The 26,028-nt window shown below is 38.9% G+C and overlaps 1 protein-coding gene and 1 long non-coding RNA gene across 24 annotated transcripts in view; one reads left to right on the forward strand and one right to left on the reverse strand.

The window, feature by feature from the left end:
• LOC125937918 (uncharacterized) overlaps window positions 1-17,605 on the forward strand; it is a 35,803-nt gene extending 18,198 nt beyond the window's left edge. Inside the window, exon 3 of the long non-coding RNA XR_007462551.1 lies at window positions 17,329-17,605. This is a non-coding gene — a long non-coding RNA (uncharacterized LOC125937918). The remainder of the gene's footprint in view (window positions 1-17,328) is intronic.
• The window catches only part of DST (dystonin), a 493,789-nt gene that overhangs the window by 128,472 nt on the left and 339,289 nt on the right, over window positions 1-26,028 (reverse strand). For 14 of the 23 annotated variants that reach the window (XM_049652833.1, XM_049652831.1, XM_049652828.1 and 11 more), the window contains 11 exons: window positions 18,008-18,136; window positions 15,749-15,837; window positions 14,641-14,776; window positions 8,074-13,563; window positions 7,797-7,946; window positions 7,395-7,610; window positions 7,058-7,207; window positions 5,482-5,715; window positions 4,122-4,274; window positions 2,210-2,443; window positions 1,505-1,771 (listed from right to left, as the gene is read on the reverse strand). In XM_049652833.1, the coding sequence (XP_049508790.1) occupies window positions 1,505-1,771; window positions 2,210-2,443; window positions 4,122-4,274; window positions 5,482-5,715; window positions 7,058-7,207; window positions 7,395-7,610; window positions 7,797-7,946; window positions 8,074-13,563; window positions 14,641-14,776; window positions 15,749-15,837; window positions 18,008-18,136 (7,248 nt within the window). Of the gene's footprint in view, window positions 1-1,504; window positions 1,772-2,209; window positions 2,444-4,121; window positions 4,275-5,481; window positions 5,716-7,057; window positions 7,208-7,394; window positions 7,611-7,796; window positions 7,947-8,073; window positions 13,564-14,640; window positions 14,777-15,748; window positions 15,838-18,007; window positions 18,137-18,515; window positions 21,086-21,984; window positions 24,703-26,028 lie in introns of those variants that run through there. The other 9 variants (XM_049652843.1, XM_049652842.1, XM_049652841.1 and 6 more) reach the window with 2 other exon arrangements.

Consider the following 26,028-nt stretch of genomic DNA (forward strand, 5'->3'; position numbering starts at 1 on the left):
GTCGGGCTCTGTGCTGACAGCTCAGAGCCTGGAGCCTGTTTCAGATTCTGTGTCTCCCTCTCTCTCTGACCCTCCCCCGTTCATGCTCTGTCTCTCTCTGTCTCAAAAATAAATAAATGTTAAAAAAAAAAAAAGAAATAATTATAGCAAGGTTCTGTAAGAGCCCCCAGAAACCATAAATATAATAAATACTTCCACTTTTCTTCTGGTTTAACTTAGATTTCCTGTAATATAAAAACCTCCCAGACAGCATTCTATTCCAAAGACTACAAAGACTAGGACATGGAGGAAAACACACAAAACTGCAAAAGTGCCTCAAAGTTCAGTCATCTGACTACAAAACCCAAATGCAGAAATAAAATGATCAATTGTGTGACGCTGTGAAAAAGGTTTTTCCAAAGCTGCCTTTGGTTCTGTGGTAGCATTACTGTTCACTTCAATTCGCACTCACACCACAAATTTTTAAAAGGCTTTTCATTCCTCTTCTCAGCAATGCCCTTGACTATAGAGATGAGCCAAGGCTCAGGGAGAACGTGAGAGAGCTCAAGAGTGCACAGTGAGCTGGTCTGCAAATATGGAGTAGAACTTAGCACAGCAACTGAGCTCATGGCCTAGTTTTAAATCCAAACTCCAGCCCTCACTAGATATATAAACTTGGGCAAGTGACTTCTTCTGTAAAGTTACAGTCTCCCTACCTGTGAATCACGAGTAGGATGTAGCCTCAGAGGGAGCTGGGTGGACTAAATGTGTTGAGATGGAAAGAGCTAAGAAGAGTACTTGGCCCACCATAACTGCTCTATAAGTATCAGCTTATTATTACTTCTATCAATTCCTTAGAAGTCACTTCACTTAGAAGAATGCCATAGCTAATGATTTCTCATTGTTTTTGAGTTACTTAGAATTCTCACAGTAACTTACATTTGACATGATGAACCTAGAAAATGGGACTTTACTCTTAATGGTCATTAAGGTTTTTTTAATGTTTATTTATTTTGAGAGAGAGAATGAACATGAGAGCAGGGTAGTGGGAGGGGCAGAAAGAGAGGGAGAGAGAATCCTAAGCAGGCTCCACGCTATCAGTGCAGAGCCCGATGTGGGGCTTGATCTCACTAACTGAGGTCATGCCCTGAGCTGAAATCAAGAGTCAGACGCTTCGGGTGCCTTGGCTCAGTGGGTTGAGCATCCAACTTCGGCTCAGGTCATGATGTCGTGCTTCGTGGATTCAAGCCCTGCGTCGGGCTCTGTGCTGACAGCTGGGAGCCTGGAGCCTGCTTCAGATTCTGTGTCTCCCTCTCTCTCAGCCCCTCCCCCACTCATGCTCGGTCTCTGTCAAAAATAAATAAACATTAAAACAAAACAAAACAAAAAAAAGTCAGACGCTTAACTGACTGAACCACCCAGATGCCCTGGTCATTAAGGCTTTGAAAGATAACTCAGGTGCTCCTCTCTTTAACCGACCTGAAAAACAGAATTTGACAATATCTCTATGTTTAAAATAACCAACCTTAACTTTCTGGTATTGCTGGTTCAGATTCTCCTCAGTGGTTCCAACTTGTCCATCAACATCAGTTTCCAACAAGTTACCATTAACTTCATCCTCTTCTCCAATCGCTGACTTGCCATCACCTTCTTGAAAATGAGTCCCGTTCTGTTCAATTACCTGTCTCTGTCTCATCCCTGCCCTTTCTGAATCTTTGTCCACATTTGACAGCCAGTCTAAAAGGTTTTCTATTTTGGTTTTGCTCTCTTCCAGCTGCTTCACAGCTGCAACCTGGGCAGAGAAAGTTCACAGTAGGTATTCTGAATGCAGGCTGAGGCACTAGTTTTAAGATCATTTAACTTTAGAGTGGGGATACTAAAAGCTGACACACACTGAAAACTGAATGCAGTGAAATTAAACCTTAGAGCAACAGCAATTACTTGGAAGTTTCCACTGTCCTTAAAAATTTTAACTATAATTGATAAGTCCTCATGTATTTCCCAAGCAGAAAGTCTTAGAATCCCACTTAAATTTTTTTTTAAAAGTTAAACAAAGCCAATTCTTTAAGCTTCTGTAGTATTTGGTCAATTACATAACTGGAAACCCAGAATTCTAGTCTCTGGTGCTCAGCATTGCTTACTGCTGCCTGGGAACACTTAAAAATTCAAGTGGCTGTTACACTAATCGTTTTCAACAAAGCAACAGTGTACCATATATTTGAATAAAGACCTTTTCAGTTTCTTCTTTGATTGCTGTTGTCACAACTTTATCCAGCTCCTTTTTTGACTGTTCTGCCTTTAGATTAAGCTGTTCACACTTTAACTTGGCTTCATTAAGTTTCTGCTCAATCAAAGCCTTATCTTCTTGTGACAGCTTTTCACCATTCTCTTTCAAGAAGTTCTCTGTATTTTTCACTATTTCTGCCAAAGCCTGTGCACTTCCTTGCATATCTTTCTGTAATTCCTTATAACACAAAACAAAAAAAAAAAAAAATCTTATTAAATGATTACCTATTTAATTCTTCCAGAGTTGTAATTCCAAAAGAGGGTGTGAGCAAGGAGAATCTAGCATACAGAGTTTGACAAAATATAGTCGATTTGAACCGGTTACTTAAATCACAATATTTAACATAATTCGAAATCTCAAACCGCATTAAAGAAAGTTGTCAGATTTTCATATTTCACAAAGGGATATGGTTTATAAAACACTAAAAATAATGAATAATATAATCTATACAAATTTGCACACACCAGGTATTCTTACATCATGTGAGCACATTTATAAGAGCTTTTAAATACATGGTAATATTATTCAATTTCTAAACATTTTTTTTAAGTTTATTTATTTTTCAGTGAGTAAGAGAGGGAGTGCCCGCACACATGCATGCCTGAGCCAGGGAGGAGCAGAGAGAGAGGCAGAGAGAGAATCCCAAGCAGGCTCCACACTGTCAGCACTGAGCCCAACGTGGGGCTCAAACTCACGAACCGTGAGAGCATGACCTGAGCCGAAATCAAGAGTCAGACGACTGAGCCACCCAGGCGCCCCTACATTTATTTTAATATATATCTCTACTCAGGATAAAAACAAAGTAGTTCTCCCAGTGAACTAACATTAAGTTCTAAACCCCAAAGCTCTCTAAAATGCAATGTTTGCTTCTTTGCCCCAGCTGTTACAGCTCCTCTCAGTCTAGATTTCTTTATGGAATTTTTATTCTTCTCTTCCTCCTTTACTTTGCATTTTCGTTCTTCATATTACACCGTTTGAACTTTCATAGTATTTTTTCATATTTTTAATTTCAGCCTCATCAAATTATTCTAAGAAGTATTTGATCACGATCTCATGGGTTGGGAGTTCAAGCCCTGTATCAGGCTCCACACTGACAGAATGGAGCCTGCTTGGGATTCTCTCTCCCTCTCTGTGCCCCTCCCCTGCTCATGCTCTCTCTCTCTTTCAAAATAAATAAATAAAACTTGCAAAAACAGAAGCATTTGAACTGAAAGAGATACTAGTTATTAAGCCAATACTATGTGATATTAACTGTGCTAGTCACTTAATTAACACACAGTATTTACTTAACTCTTAAAATCAATGAAGTGTGACCGATGAAGAAACTGAGGCTCGAACAGATTTGGTTATAAAGCTAACAGTGTGGAAGAGTCTGGGATTTGAACCAAGAGCTAACTAGTTACAATGAGAGTGTTCTTTCTCCTGATACCAATATAAATTATATCTTTACCTGCCATCACTGTTTGTTTGTTCACTGAAAAGGAACAAATTGTAGAGAAAGAGAAAAGGAATAAGAAGGCGTTAAGAAAGAGAACGAGCCCAAATAAATGGCTATTTCACCTGATGTGCAAGTGAATGAGCTGGGCTTAAATAGATCCAAGTTTTAACTCCTCACACAAGGTATTTCCATTAGCAACCTCCTTTTGTATCTCCTTCCCTGAGTATCTCACCAAAACCAGTCAAGAAAATTACCTGGCTTTCTTGAAATGGAAATGTAACTCTTAGTATAAAGTTTAAAGCTCAAGCCTGCAGCCATCTAAGTATGTCTTGGCTCAGAAAAGCTAAAACGATTTGGTAATAATAGCAATCAAACTTAAAAGCAACATAGACCTGCTGATGCAAAACCAAATTTTACCTCCTGCTTGGACTGGTACTCCTTCAACTCGACCGTTCCATCTCCAATCACAAAAGCTTCTTGGTGACCGATCAGGCGGTTTTCAGTTTGGGTGAGGAGATCACATATCCCTTGGAGTTTCTCTTTGTACTCCTGCTGACGCTCTGCCACGATCTAAAGCGGGGCAAAATCAAAGCATCTTAAATGTGTGCACATGAACTACTGTGATTACTCCTAATTAGAATACACTTTGCAAGTTCTAATAGAAAAATCAGAACATATCTTGCAAGATTTTCTGAGTATGCTGTAAACATGATAGCAGTGGGGTAACAAACTGAGCAAGGTGACACAGAAAGTGAAAGCATGTCCCATATACAAAGGAGGAGATGTGTGGATGAAACTGCTCAGCAGAATACTGGCCATGCATATGTGTAAGAGATGGAACCTCTGACCGACAGGAAGAAACATTCCATTTTCTTAAGCTCTTGAAACCTGCGATACACACAATTAATTCTGCAAAAGGATATCAAAACAGAAGTTAGTTGTGATTTGTCTGTGAACATACTTAATATGTGTATATAGGTTATCATGCTAGAGACAAAACCTAGGCGCTTCAAGAAATAATAAAAGCATTTGCATGCAATATTTTTACTTAACCACTATGCCTAATTCCATTCCCACCCATTTGCTCATTATTGTTATTAGATGTAGTATTCTAATATAATCCACTAAACTAAGAGATGAATTTACTTGCATTTTTCACTTTCCTATTACTCATATACTAGTTATTCATCTGATAGCCACTGATCATGTTTCCTAGGAGCCTAACACATACCAGGCAAGCACTAAGTATTTTATATTCATTCTTTTATCGATGCTCACAATCCTACCCAGGTAAGCACAGTGATTATTTCCAGTTTATCACTGAGAAAATGGTGGTTGAGCGGGTTGCCCTAGATCACACCGGTCTGGGTGCAGCTGGGACGCACTAAGGGGTCTGGCTCCACAGCCCACACTTTGCACTGCTGTGCCACACTGCCTCCCAAAGGAAGAAGACACCGTAACCTTCTTTATCCATATGTTCATCAATTTATCGAAATTTCTGAGTACTTCCATATTTCCTACTACACGGAAAAAAAAAATCAAGACTCCCACTTGAAAACAGTAGTTTCAAGGAGTCACAAAAAATCAAAATTAACTATAGCAGTATTATGGAAAACAATATTGTTGTATACTCCAGGATCTCTACATTAACCCTCTCCATTAACTGCCTTTCCAGAAAATCTTGCATATTACACCATGATCCTTAGGTATCCTCATTACAGGTTTCGCACGGAAGAACTAAAAACAAAGAATGCCAACTCGACAAAGAAAGGCAAACCTTCTGATCATCAAGATCTTGTTCTAGCTGTAACTGAGTCTCTAAACGTTCCACCTGGGTAGTTACTGATTCCTGTACATCAAGAAAACACTTCTGAGTTGTATTTAACAGCCTCAGCAGTTGTTTGCTTTGGTTGGGAGACAGGTCTTGTGCATATTCCGAAATGAAGAACTGTACATCAAAAGCTGTGGTCTCCAGCTGCACTTTGGTAGGTCCAAGGTCTTTTAACACATTCTGTGAACAAAACAGTACAAGGTATAAAAGGGAGCTAAGCCATAATATAAAGTTTACATCAATAATATTTTTAAAATATGTTTCTTATATCATGGACTGAAGGTTTTATTGACATTTTTCATGATTTGTTTAGTCAAAAATCTATTCATCACCTAGTAACAGACAGCAATGATAAAATTATCTCAATACTATGGTAATTAATATTACATGGAAAGACAACACCTGTAAGAACATTTTAATCTTGCCTGCCACATTACATTTAAAATGTAACTCAACAAAAAACAAAGACCTAACTTACATATACATGGCACGTTAAAGGGGGAAATCAACATTAAAATATCACTTGCTAATATTTACAATATCCATGTATTTATCGTTGCTCATAAAAAAGCCAATGGGGAATTTGAAACATAAATTCAATGAGTTAGAATTTCAGTTTTCTGACTCACGGGCCAGGAGCCTAAGCATCATTCATGAGGGATGCCATTCAAATTAAGAACTTGGGGAGAAAAAAAAGCCATGACAAAAGTGACCAGTACATAAATACTACTTAACTATGATGTATTTATAAGAATAATTTAACTATTATGTATTTATGTGACTAATAAATAAATACAAATTTCAAGATGTAAGTGGTGGGAAGAGAGTGATAAGGCAGTTGAAACAGCATCAGAAAGACATCCACAAAGTTGTGATTATTTTATAGTTGTGTCTATAACCATAAACGTGTGTGACACAAACATCTTCTAGAGACAAAGAAAGGAAATAATCATTTTAGATTTAGCAGTCATGTTTTGTTCTACACATTTGTTATTTTATTTATTTTTTAAGTTTTTTAATGTTTATTTACTTATTTTGAGGGGTGGGGGGAGGAGGAGCAGAGAGAGGGAGAGAGAGAATCCCAAGCAGGCTCCACACTGTCAGTGCAGAGGCCGACACAGGGCTCGAACTCACAAACTGTAAGATCATGACCTGAGTCAAAATGCAGAGTTGGATGCTCAACTGACTGAGCCACCCAGGTGCCCCTACACATTTATTATCTTAAACCCAGAAGGTTTTAGAAAAAAAATTTTTTTAAAAAGGGGGGTGTCTGGGTGGCTCAGTTGGTTGAACATCTGACCTCAGATCAGGTCATGATCTCACAGTTTGTGAGCTCATGTGGGGCTCTGTGCTGACAGCTCAGAGCCTGGAGCCTGCTTCAGATTCTGTGTCTCCCTCTCTCTCTGCCCCTCCCCCACTCACACTCTGTGTCTCTCTCTCTCTCTCAAAAATAAACATTAAAAGAAATTTTTTAATATGGAGGTTTTTCAATGCACTTCATCTCATTTATTTTGATACTTGCCTTGAGAAGTTGCAAACTTTTCTTCACATGTTCAGTTTCTTGAACATTCACAATCTCATTATCCTTCACAGATTTGTTCTTCTCTGATATCCAATGTGAGAACAACTCAAGTTTTTGCAGAAACTCTTCATGGGAAACTGCTAGTTTAGACTAGAAAATAAAATAGCGTGTTCATTTCTGTCAATCCCCAAATTTTGAATTCCTACAAAAAATGGTTCTGTTTCAAGGGCTAATAGTATGAAAATAAAAGACTTCATCTTATGACTAAATTTTCAAACAATCAAAATTCTCTTCAAGACTCAAATTCTGACTCAGCGTGAACAGTTTCAATGCCTACCATTTCAGAGTCAATCGCGAGCATGACACGTTTCATCCTTTCTGAAGACACACTGCTGAGGGAAGAGAAAGCAGTCTGCAAACTTTGGTGGCCTAGACTCAATTCCTCAAGCTGTTCTCTGGGGAAGTCACTGGGAAGGGAGTTTAAAAACTCTTCTGCCAACTTCATGTCTTTTCTTAAAATAACAGCAATTGGAGCCAATCCTAATTCAAATGTCTGCAAAAAATATATATCCCAGAACTATTCAGTGAGAAACACAAATATAACTATTATTGTATATGTAATAGCATATGTAGCATATTACATATTTAGAATATAATAAATAAAATAAACACAATCCTTATTTTTTCCAAATTAACACCAGCTGACTACCATTCATAATAGGCAGCAGACAGTTCTCACCTCTAACTGTTTAAGTTGGTTCCTCAATGTTTCCAGATTATTATCCAGAGACTCCTGGTTGTCTAACGGGGGCTTCATATCTTGAAGTAAAGCCAAATACTCATGCATTTTTGATGTGTGCTGTAAACACTGCTGTAACTCACTGGAAAACTAAACACAAATTTGGACATGTTAAATCAATAGCCTTTACATAGTTTTTCAAAGCAAATAAAATAAATGGGATTATTCCCAAATGCTTCATGCAGCTACTGCCATTTGAAATGTAGTATCAACTTACTTGTTCCATTGAGCTATCTCCTGAAGTCACTCGTTTTGACCCTGCAATACTTTCCAGATGTTCTGGGATATCACTGCATAGCTCCCCCAGCTTCTCATCGCTCGGCAATGCCGATGCACACGCAGTCGGGTTTTCAAGTCCGGTATCTTTTAGGTTTTGTAAATTATGGGAACAGTGGTTTCCTTCTTCACCTTTAAGATCATCAAGAATGTGTGACTTTTCATCCACAACCTCCGAAGCAGTGGATGATTTTTGATTCAGGTCTCTGACCTGCTCTACTTTCTCTGAATATGTGTCAGCGAGCAGCTTATAGAAAATATTTTCAAGTTGCAATGGAAGTACTTTGGATGTAATACCTCTTTTCTCGAGCTCATACTCCATCTGGGTTAATTCTTTCATCAATTCAAATGCTCCAGTAATTTTCTGACTATACTGATTCTGCTTAAGTATATTAAAGAGAAACTCAGACTTAAGATTGGCAATACAGAATGGATCATCTCTACTCTCTGCTTTTAGTTCTGGTGAGTTATTCATGGGGGAAACTCTAGAACAGTCACCAATTTTAGAATCACTGGGCACACTAGATGCTTCTTTTGCCAACTGTAATGTGTTTACCCTTTCAATTAAGCTTTGAATTAAAATTTCAGTGTCTGAACAGACTGGAGATTCTCCAACCTCTTGAGGATTCATAGGACCTTCTTCCAATCTACTTTCTACATCCTCAACAAATACTTGAGATGACTCAGGAATGTGAACCTCCTTTTCTTGGAGTCCTAGAGACAAAGCTTGTTCTTTTCGCTGCTGTTGCTCAATTGTTTCCATCTTACCGTGAATTTCTGAAAATAAGTAGTCCGTGCTTAAAGGGTTACTGGAGTTATCATTTCTTATCACATTTGAGCAGAGTTCTGGTGACACAAAATCAGTATTTTCCCCAAAGTCTTCCACGTTTTTAAGAGGAAAGATTGAAAGTGTGCTTTCATTCCTTTCTGGTGTGAAGTGACCAACTTCTGTTCCCCCTTCTGAGGCACTTTCGTTACTACAAAGATCATTCTGTTGGGCCGTCTCATTTAGAGGTGAGACTTCCTGGGTAAGAGCTGTCTTCTCTTTTGCATTATTTATTCCGAACTGTATGTCTTCTTTCACAGCAGGGGAAGCCATTAGAACACAGCTTGGTATATCTCCATTTGGTTTCAATACATCTTTTGCTTTTACATCTTTGGCACAATGTTTTAAATACGTGAACAGGTCAGATTCTTTGTCAGGTCCATCAGTGAATGAATCTTTCTCAGTATCTGTATTCCCTTCAGACAATGGAATGTCAGAAAGAATGTCATCACTGATCACTTTGGAAATTGAGGATTCAAATATCTCTTCAAGATTCTCAAACTGAACAGGACTTTTGCTGACCACTGTTTGTAGATTCTGTGGTTCATCTGCAAGAGTTACAGTTGTTTTTTTCAGGCTTTCTTTCACATTATGTTCTTCACTATCTGTGACTGCCGGAAATGGAAATTGATCATTCACTAAATCAAGATTCTTCCTTGTACTTTCACCAGGCAGAGGTCTGAGAGACCTACTCTCTTCTTCTAGCCCTTCTCTAAGCACATCTCCTTTACGTGAGCACATTTTATGAACATATGTTTCATCTTCTGTTAGTATACCATTTTGGCCACTGTTCTTTTTAACTAGGCCTCTTTCAGGTACTTGATGATCTTTGGCACTTACACAGGCTACGGATGACAAATGGCTTTCCTCAGCAGGTTTTCCTGTTAAATCAGGCTCAGGACAAATGATTTTATCAAAAGGAGAGGAGTCCTGAATTGTCACATTGTCAAAATACTGATCTCCACTTTTCACAGTGTCAGTAGACTCTGGCTCTTGAATCAACTGAAACTTTACATTCATGGGATGCTTATCTACTTCAGAAGTCGAACAGGTATTAGTATTATTTAAAACACCTACAGAGCCAGAGGTGTTTTCTGATTCAGTGTCTCTAGTGATAGTCAGCAATATATCCTTAAGAGCCATGTCATGATTCAACAGGTCTTCTTTGCTTTTTCCAACAGCCTCAGGTGTATATTCTGGAAGGTTGCTTCTTTCAGTAACTAAGCTATTTTTACTAGTTGATTCTAGTTGTAAAACATTTACACTTTGCTGTTTTTCTGAAGAACTGTAGTTGTGCGCTTTATCCGGGAGAATTACTTTAGTAACACTTTGATTTTCACGACCATTTTCCTTTTCACTTACTATGGTGGCACGCAGCTGGCTATTCATACCCTCATCTTGGTATGGGGGCTTTCCATTTTCACCTTCTACTCCTTCTTCACTGTCACCATCATCATCATCGGAATCGTCATCATCATCCTGATCATTACTGTCACATACATAATACCCATAACTTTCTTCACTTTGCACAGAATCTAAATGCTCAGTATCAGATTTAAATTCTTGTTCAGCTATATGTTCTTCTTGTCTCCTTCTCCAACACCCAGTGTCATCAAATGTTAGAGAAGCACTGAAGCTCTCTTTTCCCTCTACAATTTCATAATCAGCCAATGAGTCACACTCATCACCTTCAAGGCTGTTTGCACTTTCACTTTCTGATACAGTTTCCAGCAACTGTCCATTGTCCTTGTCTGAGTCAGCTGAATTTGAGCGTACTCTTTCACCAGAATCGAATTCAGCTTTCTCAGTACCTGTGAGAAAACCCTGAGGAGACCGTGTGTCCTCCCTCACACTTAAGCTATCAACCAGTGCTCCCTGGGTCACCACAGAATTTTCAATCTCTTTTGAAACATCATAAAAAACATCACCAGGAGGAGCAGCCCCATCGTTTTCCTCTTGCAGTGTGGCATAGTCCTCAGGCTGTAGACAGTCACAATCATCACCTTCAAGAAGCAGAGAATCATGGTCGTCGTCTTCAAACAAGGGGGTATCATAAAAATCATCATCACTATCTGTGTCTGTTTCTGTCACACTGTGCTGATCATCCAGCAGTGACGTCTCATAGTCACTGGCGCAGACAGTTTCTTCAAGCAGCGATGTACCACAGATACGAGATGGGTTGGCATTATCAGTGTCACCCTGTGGAGTTGTGGCACAGGAGTACTCTTCCACTTGGGACTCATTTTTCCCGTCTTCAGGTTTCTGCTGAGAAGCAGCATGCGGTTCTTCATCTTCACCATAAATATCTGAATTATATTTATCATTGTGAGACGGTACCTGAGGATCACTGTCACCTATATTTAAAGGATTTTGTTGACAGTGTTCTCCCTGTAAACTGATATTGATAGCTGCAATTCCCAGAAACTGGTCTTGAAACTTTTCTCCCATTCTTTGACCCGATAACATGGTTTGGTCACTGAATGACAAAGTAGAGTCTTTACATTTGTTTCCATGGCTCTCTGTGGTATGTAAATCATTAAGACTTTCCTGATCATTCCTCAATTTATCATGACTTAGCAAGGCACTCAGCCTGGGAGAATAGTCAAAGGTTGTCAAATCCCTGCTTATATTATCTTCATTCTCTTTTTCGTTCAAATCACTGGTTCTACTAGTTTTTGATTTCATAATAGGATTTGTTATCGAGTCACTTGCAAAGTTTTGAGTATGTTTAGAATGACTACATTCATCTTCATCTTCATTTATTCCAACTTGACTTTGATTTTCACAGTTTTTAAGTATGTTTTCAGAGTCTTGTCTAAGCATGCTAACTGGTACAAGTCCAGGCTGTGTTAAACACGATACAGAATTGGGAACACGCACACTGGATGAATTCTTAACTTTATGATCAGTTGCTATTATATTTGCCAGGTTTTCTGACTGATGATATTCACCACTGGTAATGTTATTTCCCATTTCATTAAACTCTTCATCTACGGCATTCTTTCTCTCCTCAGGGATTTCTTTACACTTAGGTTCTCTGCAATAACATTTATCAAAACTAGTCAGTGAAGCTACACTGTCATCCCTTCCTCTACTTGGAGCATTATTCAGAAATACACCAGGGAGTCCTAAGACATCAAGACATTCTTTTACGGGTGTGTCCTCAAACTCGGCACTAGAGCCTTCCAGTAGCATACCAACAGCTTCATTCAAGTCTCCATCGTATAACAAAAGCCTCTGCCCTGTGTTTGCATCCATATAGCTATTTATCATCAAATAAGACAGGAATAATTTTTTAGTTTGTTCCGAGCTCTGAGTTGCCACTGGCTCTTCTCCATCAAAAACATCCTCTTCTTGCCTGTAATCATGGACTGTGGATGGTTGGAATTTACAAAAAGAGAGCCATCTTCTGGCATTTTTACAAGCTTCTAAATCTCCCAAATCTGGCATTTTATCAGGCAGTATTATACTTTTTAAAATCGATGCCGTGTTATTATCTATAATTCCCAGCTGCTTAGCAACATCCAAACCAATGACTTGAGAAGTTTCTGGAATATAAAGAGCAGCTATTTTCTGCCTGCCATTCAGGATTTTGTATGCCAATTCATTTGTAATCAATTCTTGCTGCAAGGAAGAAGATGTAGGAAATATTTCACCAGAGTGAGGCCAGATGAGTCCCACATAGCCTCGCTGAGCCTCTAGTACCAAAAGAGCACTGCTCGAAGTTATGAGATCACACTGGACTGCTTCATCCACGGTTAAACGTTTAGCAGGATTTGAGTGGATGATTCCACCTGTTTGAACCTGATATGTGAGAATACTGTTAGCCGTGTCTCTGTCAATCACCCCTTCCATCAAAGCTTCTTCAACAGTCATTCTCTGACCAGAATTGCAATTGATCAAACCTCCAGAAAGCAGCTGTGCGCCTAATAACCTAAACATGGTTTCCCGGTCTATGAGACCTTCATGAGCCGCCCTTAAAATGCTTATGTTTCTTCCACATTTTAATGTTATTCTACCTCCTTCTTGTGGTCTCACAGGTAGAAGCCGCATCCCAGTGTTTTCCTGTAAAATACTTCTCTGTATAATATCTACGAAAGACACCTTCTCAGCGGTGCAGGGGTCAATAAGATCCTTACACATATTTTGCCTCTCCAGGACTTTAGAAAATAACGCTGAAGAAACCAAGTTCTGTTGGAAAGCCTTCTGTAGGGTCAGCTGTTCTCCGGTGGCTGGAATAACTAGAAAGCCAGTGGAAAGTAGTATCTCAAGCACTCTGATGGCCATAGATTCTGATATCATGCCTTGAGCCAAAGCTTCCAGCACTGGAATTGTGGTAGATGACATGGTGGAAATGATCTCCTTTGCTTGATTTAGTTCTTTGAGTTGGCATAAAACTTGTTCATCAATAAGGCCATGACTTTTGGCATCTTGGAGGTCAAAACATTTTCTTAATTCTGGTGAAATCAGACCAGAAATCATTAGCTGTGTCTCAAGCAACCTGATTCCTGTGTCATAGTCAATAAGGCCTCTTAAAACTGCCTGAAAGACTGACAGGACTTCTCCAGTTGTCTCATCAATGGTGCCTGCAATCACTTTAGCCAGCTGAAAGGAAAATACAAAATTCTCAGGTCAGTGTGTGAGCCAAGGGTGGGCAGAATTTCATGAAACTTAGTTGGCATTTTTTTTAAATAAATAATACACTTCAACATGAAAATCCTCTACTTACCAAGGCGCAGCAATGCTGTGAATGTTAGGCAGCTCAAATGCACAAGTGATCTATGTCAGTGATCTATTCAACAGCACAGGATGTGATAAAAGCTTTGAAAACAACATGCATCTGTGAATTGAAAACTTAATATTGTGTACATTAACAAGGTTAGTGAGGACACAACAGAGTAAATGATGATAGTGAGAAAACAGAACACATACCTAAGAAGGCAAATCATGCTCTCTGCAACTGGGTGAGATTAGTCAACTGACATGAAAGAGAGTATCAAACCCCATGCTATTGATGTTTACAGCATACAGACCTTGTTCGCAGACAGTAAAAATGAACCAGAAAAATTGTTACATACCCCCAAAATGTGACAAGTAGTGTGTAAAGTATTCCAGGGAGTAAGGAAATTGAATATGAAGATAACTTTTTCAGTACTGAATATTGTGTTGCAAATTGTGAATATGTATTGTCACGGTTCAAAAGTTTAAGAACAGGCCAAATTTTAAGCGATTTCTGTTACATTGTAAGAAGATGCTAGGGCATCCTCACTATGGCAAATGGCCCAGTTTCGCTCAAATAAATCTCATGGTTATCTCTAAAAATCAAAAAAGTTCCTAACACTCCAATGTCATCTTTAGAGATGACCCAAGGTTACTTTATACATAGTAAAATACCTAATATAGCAGACAAATGGCTTTTAAAGAGAAGAGTTAGAAAAATGAATGATTCTTTTCTTTTACCATGCAAGGCAGAGATTAAGATGTCACAGAAACTGATGACGGCAAGTGTAGGACTGAATTTAATACACAACACTGAGATCTCTAAATAGATAAATTCCATCCATGTTTTTTCCATGTACACAAATTCAAGGTCATTTCTTCCTCATTGACATATATTTCTATAACCATGCAGTAAAGCTAAGAATCTTGAAAGAACATCGTGTTTTAAAAAAATTATATTACCTTCTCCTCTACCTTTGTATCTCCTAAGGTTTGTGATTCTTGTAGTTGTTTCAGAGATTCACTGAAGAATGAATTATAACTTTCTTGAAGAGACTTCACTTGTTTTTCCAATTCATTTCTTTCTTCATCTGTCATTCTAAAATAACCAGAAAGTATGAAAAAAGAAATGCAAGGCTTCAAGTGATGAAGACAACATATTAGGCTCAATGATTTTGCAAAGTAGAATCCTTTTCTAAATAAGCACGTGGTCATAAAATAAACCCTCAGATACAGATTGCCCAAGTCTCAGAATGACTGTGTATGAAAATTAAGAATGGCCCTTACACATCCAGGAATCCTTCTCTTGCCTGAGAAACAGACTGGAGGAAAGGATATGAATTAATAGATCAGCACTTCTCCAGCATATACACATTTCTAAAATAACAATTGCTGTTATCCGACAAAGGGAAATATCTGTTAGTTCCAACACAGAAATGGGACAGAAAGATACCATTACTCAAGATGAAACTTGTTCAGACTGAAGCATGAATAAAGGTAAAAAAATTTACAAGGAGATTAACCTGATTCTCTAAGGTACAAAACAAAGTCATTGTGGAATGATCCTGGGGACAGCCCCAAAAAAGATTTAAGAAAAGGGTAGATTTCTTCCCTGCCTGAGGCACTAGCTGAAATAAATGAAGTGCTCTTTTGGAAAAAGTGGGACCAAACTATACAAAATCATGTTGCTGCAAGTCTCAGCAAAGAAAAGTGAACAATATATCCACACACATTTTCCAAAAAGTAAAGTCACAGAGAATACTACTTAGAATTACTCTTGCCTTAGAATCTTTACTACTCACTAGCTACTGATCTTTAATCTCCCTGAACTCATTTTCTTCTCACTAATATCTGGGAATAATAGGTACATTTCAGGGTTTTGGTAAACACTAGACGTGACTAAAAGTGACAATTAAATTGCTAAGTTTATAGTTGTATGTTATTATATTAAGTAAATTTCTAATTGGCTTCCATTTTTTAAACCTCAATTAAAATTTATCAGCTTTTGCTTTGTTGAACATTAACATCACTTCTCTAATTTGAATAAAAGAGCTAATAAAAACCAACATACTTGTCTCCATGTTTTGCCAAAAACAGCTGCATGGTTTGAAGTGCTTCAGATACTTGTTCCTTCTTGGTTGATATTTCTTCACTGGAAATCTGCAAGGTTAAGAAAACATGCTCAAACTCTCCCCCTCATCAAGACTAGAAAATAGGAATTTTTAAACATTAATCAAGTTTTAATTAAGATCCAAATGAAGGGACTACTTTCTGGGTGGCACAAGTGAAAAACCGATCAGTGATTACCACTGTACAGGCCTGAATAAGAAGACTACTTTATTTAGAATGCTAATTAGGGAAAGTCTCTCTAACCATAATGTCATCATTTTCATAGGCAATAATACTGCTACAACATATGGTTGTCGCATTTGTCACAGCCCAACAGTGAATAAAGGTTGCCTTCACATCCCAAGTGGCCAGAGATTTTCCACTGGCCCAACATCATCCTTACATCAAAAAGATACATGAACGTGGAACACTACTCCAAAAGAGTGTCCTCCTTCTCCCATGCTCTTGTATACCCTGCTCTTTTTGAAAAAATTATGGTGAAAGCATTAATCTGTAGATATGCAGACCAAGATTAAATATTTTCGATTTCTAAACTTTGCAAAATTCATCTATGACAGAGGAATAAAATTTATCTGTTTAGGGAAAAGCAAGAAGTTGTAACATTTTTTCCCAATTACGCAGTGTATTACTTCTGAATACTTTCAGAAATGGACTGCCACTCTTTTAAACAAGCAGAAATGAGAGGAAATGATGGGCAAATGAAAAGTCTATTTTCTCCCAATGTACTCTATTCAGAACAAAGTCAACTTAAAGTCTGTTTTTTTCATGATTACAGGTAATCATGAGGCCATAATGATTTTTAATACACACATTTATTACATCAAATTTCCTTAAATTTCACTTGACACAAAGGCAATCTTTATTAGAGATGTAGGATTTAGGGCATGATCTGCATTTAAAAAGTGTCTACTAGATCTAGTAAAACGAATTTAGTGAAGTTTTGGGCAATTTAAAAGTGCAGAATAAGAAAATACCAAGGTTTATCATCCACATTTCTCAAAAGAAACTTGTTCCCCCAAGAAATCCTTGCTGAGGTTTATGTTCATATTTTAGTTCTTTCTCTGATAGGGGGGAAAAGGAGAAAATAGTTTAAGCTAAATATTTGTATAAAGTTGCTTTGACGGTTTGGGGTTTCAGACACCAAATGTAATTGCTTGTCAACTTCTGATTTCTTCCACACTAATATGAAATACAGTATGTAAGACTATGAGCTAATATGGCTTTATTTCAGTTGAATACTAATCCAAGTATATCCTTGGGTCTATATACTTCTCTAAGGGGAACCCCAGATAAGTTACATCTGCCCTCATATCACAGGCAAAATTAGACAAGACACTGAAGTTTTCTATTTAATTATGTCAATAATGTCTGTTTCAACTGATGACAACTGAACACTGATGCAAAGCTAGAAGAGGAAGCTAATGAGAGCCCCATCATTTCCTAGGGTCAGGCAGCAGCAGGAGGGCAAGTTGAGAAAAATGCTGCTTAACTTAGTGGAAACTTATTTTTTTTTTATTACAGCCTCAATTCCGGTGTCAAGGCCAGCATCGTCAACACTGGACCTTAGCTATCGATGCCCTGAGAGATTCAAGTAGCACCTTCCAATGGCCATCATGGAGCACTAACATCTCACAAGCTGCAGCTATCCAACTAGTGCTGAGCAGCTGGAGAATACAGACCACAGCACAAAAGAATTCATTTAGGTGCGGGAAATAATCTAGAATTTCCAGTGACTGACTAGAGAACACTTCTTTGTAAAATACAAAGCACAGCTAAATTAAATCCTCAATAATGTTGATATCCTAGTTTGTATTCGTTGTTCCTGAACCTTTTTGTTAACCTTTGTGAGAACGAGACCATATCTTTATGATAAGGAGTGCATGGATTTAATCTGGGCACAAAATAGGATGACTCTGCTCCTTAGCGACTCTCTTCACTATAATCAAGAAGCAGATCTAACCATTAGAAGAAGCACTAATAGTAAGACTAATAGATGTAGTTCAGGCTTTGGAATCAGAGACACCTCTTCTGCTGCATACTGTAATTCCTTGGGCAGGTTTAACCTCTCTGGCCATCATTGTAATTGCCTATAAAATTGGGGAAAATTAAGGTAAAGAACTAAAGTGGTTTTTTTACTTTGACTGCTTCAACTCAGTAAATTCTACCATTATTATGATTAAACTAGAACCTCAGTGAATACCTTTTGCTTAGAGAAGGGAGATTTTCCAGCCTTCTCGTCATCTCTCAATGTCTTGGTGATATTTGATACCCATTTCTGTAATTCTTTGGCTTTTTCAACATGTTCTTTCTTTTCTTCTTCCAGTGACTTCTGACAAGTGTGAGTGGTAAAAAAAAAAAATATATTCCAGTAAATGATTGAGCTATGAAACTGACCTCTCCACAGAAAACAAGAATGTAGAAATATTTTTTCATCACACCAGGTTACTGAGTATTTTATTCATTTCCTTAACCATGTTTATCACATCACATAGCAGATGTACTTCCAAAATGTTTATGGTGGCAAAGGAAGCTGTGACATTCTATAATCATCAGTCTAAACTCCCAGCTGGTCTACCAATATGACAAATAAACTCAATTTTATTCATGAAGCACTAGAAGATCTTTGAATTGCTGCTGCCTTTGCATTCGCATTACAATCACAATTGTCTTCACAGAAAAGTATCAAACAAGTGAAAGCTGAAAGAGGTGTGAATGTGTACATACGTATGAAAAATACACAGAATGAAGAAAAATCTTTCCCCCTTTTCCAACACACAATGTTACTTTTAATTACAGAGTCCACCTGGAAATGGGAGATTGTGGTAAACATTTAATATGTAAAGAAAGTTACAATGTACAAAAAATTAAAAACTTTTTCACTTTTCAAGGCCATCTGAAACACAATAGCTTCAGGGATGTGGGAACAAATTTACATCTTTCTCTTTGATTCTATGGTGCTTTTTGAGGTGCTCTTTCAATGAGTGTAATGGATCACTTAACAAATGGGAGCCCTAACCTCAGGCTGGATCTATTCAGTGACGAGGAATTCTGAAGAAAGGATGCTATGAACTTGCTGGAGTTCATCAAGTTTACCCCATATTCTAGATAAAATACCTTTTTTTTGGGGGGGTGGGTAGACAAGACTAACCCAAAAGCCAAAGGAAACCATTTTGAAGAAGAGTAAATATTTTGTGACTCTCAATTTAAAAATTATTCTCTCTTCTGAACAGTCAGCCATTTCCAGCCCTCAAGAAATAAACAGCCCTTTTGAGTACATGACATAGTTGCTAGACTGTCTATTTAACTCATGTTGTCATGCTCTGGACAGATATGAAGTAGACAGCATCACTCCCATGCACAGTTACTTAAACATGTGCTATTACGAAGAATAGTAAAGGCTAGAAATTCCCGTCATTAAAGGTTCAGATACTTCTAAGAGTTTAAGTCCTGTGTGGAAATCAAAATCAGCTTTTTCTAAAGCTTCTTTGTATGTCAACTTTCTTTTTGTTTGAGGGCATATTATATTTCTGACATGGGACTTTTGATCTTTGAGTTTCGTAGCAATGAAAACATCTATAATACCCACTTGCAGAGCCTCTTCTAGTGACAGCCGGGAATGAACCTGGGGCTCTATCAACCCCCCGGTCAAGTACTGGAATTCCAAACATCTCATTCCCATTTCCTTACTGATGATATTTGCATTCACAGCCTCCGCCACTGACATCACTTTGTTAGTGACGGGATGGCCGATCCCCGTGATTACTAAGTCACACTGTCGCAGCTGCTGGGCAAACCCCTCATCAACAAGGCCTCTGTGCAAAGCTTCTGCCACTCGGTACTTTTTGCCGGTGAGAGGATCTATTATGCCCCCTGTGCTGACTTGGGCTTCAAGGCATCTGAGGGCAGTAATCCGGTCGACCAAATTTCTGCGGGAGGCCTTTAGGACAGAGATCCTTTCCCCAGTAGTGGTCAGCCAGTACCCCGCAATAGGACTGTGCAAATCCTTCTTGGGAACCAGCCGGCTCAGCAGGGAGTCAGCAAGTTCTGTAAGTGTGATGAGCCCTTCCTGGTACTTTTTGACCAAGGCCTTGTCAATTGTTCCCTGCTCGATAGCCTCATTGATATTGAACTGTAATCCTGTTTTAGTATCGGTCAGCATATGAGAAGGATGCCCATAAGATTCAAAAAACGTGGCTTCCTTCCACTGATACTGTTGCCCTGAAAGCTCAAGATAGGTACTTTTGTCAATTAGGTTTCTCTGGAAAGCCTCATATGCAGTCAGTTCTGCTCCTGTTTTAATATCTACTACAGAAATCCTATGGGTCTTCCCTACATTGAGATTGGAAATGCTCCTCTCCCCGAAGGGAAACAGAAAGCACTGGCAATCTACATCAAACACACACATCCGCAGTAGTTCTGAGTAATAGAGAGCTTGCTTGTTATTGGGATTAGGAAAAACTCTCGTGTTGCTGGATGGCTCATGTAAAAATTGAAGGATGGCATTATTTAACAAGCCTTGCTGCACAGCAACTTCGGGAGGAACGCGGATGCCTCTCACAGGGTCAATGACGCCCCCACTGGCAATCTGGGCCTCCAACATATGTTTACCTTTTTGTCTGTCAAGCATTCTATTTTCCATAGCTTGGAACACTGACAATGTCTTAGAAGAATATGAATACCCCAGGGCTGCCTTCTCTGCCTCAAGGAGTCTAATTTTGAATTCGGGGTCAATAACTCCTTCAAGGATGGCATCTTCAACAGAGTAGGTCTGACCTGAAATGGGATTGATGATAAAGCCTGTTGCGGCTTGAGCTTCTAAAAATGCTAAAGCCATCATTTTGTCTATTATGATGTTCTTGGCTGCCGAGGCAAATGAAATCTTTTCTTTTGTGGATTCTAGATAAAGCCCTGCAATTGAGGTGGCTCTCGTCAAAAACTTGCTAAGGGTTTTCTGAACTTCGCCAACGGTCTTGAGACCAAGTCGCAGCTGCTCTACTGTTTTCATGTCCAGAAGCTTAGCTTCAACCAACTGCCTGGCAGTCACAGTGTGCCGGAGACCTTGGAATTTAAATTCATCGTCCCTAACTGAACACACGTGATCGCCATCCAAATTCTGGAAGGTCTCTCGTTCTGAGCCTTTCTTAATAAACTCTCTCTGGAGTCCACCGGATGCTCTGCACCCTTCCAGCGTCCATTCTTCAGCACTGGGACCTGGGTTCTTTTCTTGTTTTAATGTGGTGACTTCTGTGTGCATATCATACTGCTTGCTCTTAGCTATCTGTAATAGGAATTCATGAGACGTTAAAGGCCATCTAAAGAACATGACGTCACTTTACCCATCCTTAATCCAAATATACTTCCTACAATAACAAAAATAAGTAAAGAGAAGAAAAATTTCAAAACAAAGAGGGTTCAGGGACAAGTAATATTATTTTGAGAGTGTGAGGTTTACCTGGATGACAATAAAGGTGTTAAAATGGTATGTTTAGGGACACCTGGCTGGCTCAGTCAGTAGAGTGTGTGACTCTTGATCTTGGGGTTGTAAGTTCGAGCCCCACATTGGGTATAGAGATTACTTAAAAATAAAATCTTAAAAAAATGAAATGTTTAAAAAAGATGAAATGTGTCCCCAGAAACTGTTAGAAATTAAAGTGAACTTCTTGGTTTTCCTAGCTTTTAAAACAAACAAAAAAACATCCTTCAGGGGTGCCTGGGTGGCTCAGTCGTCCGACTCTTGGTTTCAGCTCAGGTCATGACCCCATGGTTCCAGAGGCTGAGCCCTGGGGCCGACTCTGTGCTGATAGCATGAAGCCTGATTGAAATTCTCTCTCTCCCCCTCTCTCTCTGCCCCTCCCCTGCTCACGCATGTGTGCACTTGCTCTCTTTCTCAAAATAAACATTCAAGAAAAAAATGTCCATCGGAATATAATACCATAGATGTCACAGTATAACTATTACATCTGTGTATTTGATCTCAAACATTTAAAAACTAAAGAATGATAATTTGTAGTAAAGATTCAAGTCAATCACTAGAAAATGATAGCATTAGTTTCTGCCAGAACTACAAAGGGCCAATCTTGCTCAATGTTATTAAAAAATTTAGTGTAGCAGAGAAAGAAAACACAAGAGGAAACTTGACATGAGGTAGTTGATAAGGTCTCAGAATCCAGAGTATACCTCTAAGGGGGCCAAAAGCTTCGCCAGGTCCATTGCACATTTGTCATCCTGATACCTAACCGGTGGCCTGGAATTGTACAGAGCTTCATCTCTTATCTTCTCGATTTCTGACAGTTTTGTAATAGGGTTTGCCTCATCGAAAGTTATCTGTAATTCAGTGCTTGTCTGCGAAAAATACTCAGAGTAACACTGCTGGCTTTTCTCTTTCTCAAGCGGTGCCCCTGATGGCCAGAATTGGACTTCCTTTGGTATCTGGTCAACAACCCGATGTTGCCATTTTTCCTCTGACTGCTGTGACTCTCGCGTCCTTCTCAGCAATGGAGATCTGGTCGCTGGGCGAAGCTGCCCCATGTTCCTACAGGACAGTTCTCCGGTGTGCTGATGCTCCTTTACTGCCATCTCAAAATCCGGTTTGAAGGTACAGTCTTTGGCTGGGTTCTTTTTTTGGATTTCACACTGGAGCAAAACTAACTGATGCTCGTGTTCCTTTATCTGCTGATCCATCTTTTGCTTCAGGCGTTCAACTTCACGTTTCTGGGCTACCAGCTCATCTTCAAGTTTCCGGCACTTTTGGTAATGATTTGCTTCCACATTCTGCCCTCGTTGCATTTGCTCACGATACTGCTGAAGCTGTCTTTCAAGTTCTCTAATACTTGTCTCACACAGCTTGGCGTTCTCTTGAGCCCTGCAGTTTTCTTGCTGGAGAGACACAAAGTCAAGCTGGATGCCTGAGATATCCTTTTCAGTGATAACTTTGGAGTCCATTAACTTTTCCATCTTTTTCCGAAACTCCTCTGCTGAGCGTTTGAACTTGTCAGATTCCTCCTGAAACAGAAGCATCTTTCTGTGGGTCATCTGCTCCTCTATGGTCTTTAAGTGCAGCTCGTCTTGTACCTGTTTCAACCTGTTATTTAACTCCTGCACCTGAGCCTGCTGCAGCTGTACCTTCTGCTCCCCTCGTCGCTTCTCCTCTTTGGAAGCGGTCAGCTCTGCACTCAGGTTTCTAACCTCCTTCTCAGTATTCTGGATGATAATGTTCTGCTGGTCACACTTTTGCTTAAATTCACTGACTAAATTTTGACTTTTGGCCAGGTCTTCTTCGAGGCATTTAATTTTTCTATGGAAATCCTGTTCTGTTTTTGTCTGCTTATGCAAGTGTTCGTTTGTGTTGCGTAGCTGATCTCTAAAACCATCTGCCTGAATTTTCAGGGCCTCACATCTTTGCTGGATAGCCTGTTTCTCTAAAACCACGTTCGCCGATTCGGCCTGAATTCTCTGCATCATTAACTTGGTTTCATTATTCTGCCTCGTGAGCTCATCGACCTTTTGTTTTAGCGTTTCTGCACACTCATTACTTTTCTTCAATTCTTCATTAAGCTTCTGGATCTTATCATTATTTTCTTTTTCAGCTTTAATGTTTTGGAGCAACTGTGCATGGCTTTTCTCAAACTGTTCTTTTAGATGATCCGACTTTCTCTGGCAGAATCGTACTCTTTCATTAGAGGATTCCTTCTCAGCCTGAAGAGAATTCACTTGTGAATTTAAATGCTGAATATCTCTCTCCGCCACAGCACGGGTCCTAGTGATCCTGTCTACTTCTCTTTGCAGCTTCCCTTTTTCCTGTTGAAGACATTCTAATTCCAGTTCATAATTGTGCTTTATTTTCTTAAGATCATTAGCTTCCTGCAAAACTTCTTCAGCTTTGTCTGTGGTTTGGTTCAACTGCCTACTAAGTTCTCTGAGCTGTTGAGAATACCCTTCCTCCACCTGATCCTTCCTTTCCAACTCTAACTTCAGGCACTTCAGCGTATTATTTGTTTCATCCAGTTTTTCTTTTAGCAAACGAGCCTTTTCCTCAGATGAAGTTTTTTCAAGCTGAAGGGCACTGAGTTCGTACTTCAGCTCTCTCATGTCTTTTTCGGCCTTTCTATTGGCGACAGTTAGCTCATCTACCTGCTGTTTGAGTTCTTCTGTTTTCTGTTTGTCTGCTGTTCCCCTGTATGGCGTAGCCTGGGCGACCACACAGGCAGGCGATGTGTTTTCTCTACACGGATACTGCATTTCAGTTATTCTTCTTCTTGCTTCCCGTTCAATTTTCTGCTTTTCTTTCAACTGTTCCTCTGCTATCCGTTTTTGAAATGTTAGGTCTTTTTCCATCTGCTTTATCAGCTTCAAGAGTTCCTCCTCGTTGTCTCTCTTTCTTCTCAATTCTTCCATCAATTTATTTTTTTGTTGTTCCAGGTCATTGAGACTCGAATCTTTTCTTTTAAGATGATCTTCCAGGGTCCTCCTGGTGAAGGTGTTCTCCTCTAACTGGTTCCGGAAGTTCAGGAGGTTTTCTTCCACTGCTGCCCTCTTGGCCTCGGCCTCCAGGGTGAGCCTTCGCACCCGCTCCAGCTCCCGTTCTGCAGCCTCCTTCTCCCTCACAATGGTCTCCAGCTCCCTGCGGTACTGCTTGGCCTCACTCTCAGCCCTGATTTTCTGCAGAGCAATGTCTTCCACGTTTCTCTGCTGCTTTCTCAATTCATTTTCTGCAGCCTCCTTGACCTTTGGAAGTTCTTCCTCTGCTCGAGACTTCTGCTTCTTTAGTTCAGCTACCATTCTCTCCAATTCACTTATCTTTCCCGTAAGTTTGCTATTCTCAATCATTGTTGCCTTTTGACGCTGAAGCAGATCTGAATATGCCCCATGTTCAGAAGTCTCCTTACACTTTTTAATCTACAAGAGATGTTTAAAAGTGTCAAAGTGTTCTATTCAAATTTATCCACAAAAACCTGAAGCGATGCTCATAAAAGTACTTATAAAAACAAGGGAAACAAATCGCAGAACAAGCACCACCACCACCACCACCACCTTCCAGAGAGGAAGCTTCAGAAAGCTGGCAATGGGAAAAGCGAAAAAAAAATCCTTCATGTCAGGTTTGCTAACCCAAAGAATCTTTTCTTGTCTCTCAAGAACAATTTCATTTTAAAAATTAGGTAGGCTCAAGATTTTACAGCAAGAAAGGAGGGACCTCACAAAACATACAGCATGACCCCAACCTTTTACAGATGAAGACACTGAGGTGCAGGGAGGTCAAATACTTTTGAAAACCCTCACAACAGGTGAGTGACAAAGTGGGAAGTAAGACTCACAACGGAGCCCTTTCAGCTTTCACTCACAACTTAGTCCTACAAGCTAAGAACATAAAGGAACGGAATGACAATTAAAAATTTAGTTTTCAATATGTCACCCAATGGAAATTTAAAATGATATTTACATCTCTCTGTTTTATGGTTAAAGAAACGAAATATGGAGTTTTGGTACTACTTTAAAGACTCAAAACAAGAAATAATACCTAACATGGGGAAGGAGGAAAATTATATAAAAACTTGTAATTTCTCAAGCCAAATTCCTTATTTCTTTATACTTGCCATATTATGACAATTATAATAATCAGAGTTGCTAATGCAAAGGCAGCTATAGTCCCTTTAGAAAAGATGTGCTTCATATACTCACAGATTTTGTTGCTGTTGTTAATGACATGTCTCATATGAATCCACCTTGACAAGTACCTTTAGATACTCCATAAATATAAAGATATTTGTTAAATACAAATGCTTTTAAAAATATAATTAGGGAGTCAGCTCCAATGTATAGAATAAAAAAAAATTATTTTTCAAATGATAGAAGAATCAGTCTCAGCTAGGAGGAATACATTCTGCATTGACTACAGGACTACATGATCAGGGCTAGTATATAATTCTAATTTAATTTCTCTTTATTAATACCATAAGACTATTAGTTTCATATCACTAACTCAAAATTATCATAATTAGAAACAATTTAAACAGGAGTAGAAAAATTATTCTAGGTAGATTTTTTTTTCTTTGAGAGGCTTTGGTGAATTTTAAGAATTTAATTTACATCATAGACCACACATCCTAATCCACTTCTTCTAATTTTTGATCCCCAATAATTTTGACAAGAATATCAGTTGTTTCCTGCTAACCTAAATATGGTTTCTCCTAATAAGAATATGAATATAAAAACAAATCTCATCAC

This window comes from Panthera uncia (assembly GCF_023721935.1).
Source record: "Panthera uncia isolate 11264 chromosome B2 unlocalized genomic scaffold, Puncia_PCG_1.0 HiC_scaffold_24, whole genome shotgun sequence".
NCBI lineage: Eukaryota > Metazoa > Chordata > Mammalia > Carnivora > Felidae > Panthera > Panthera uncia.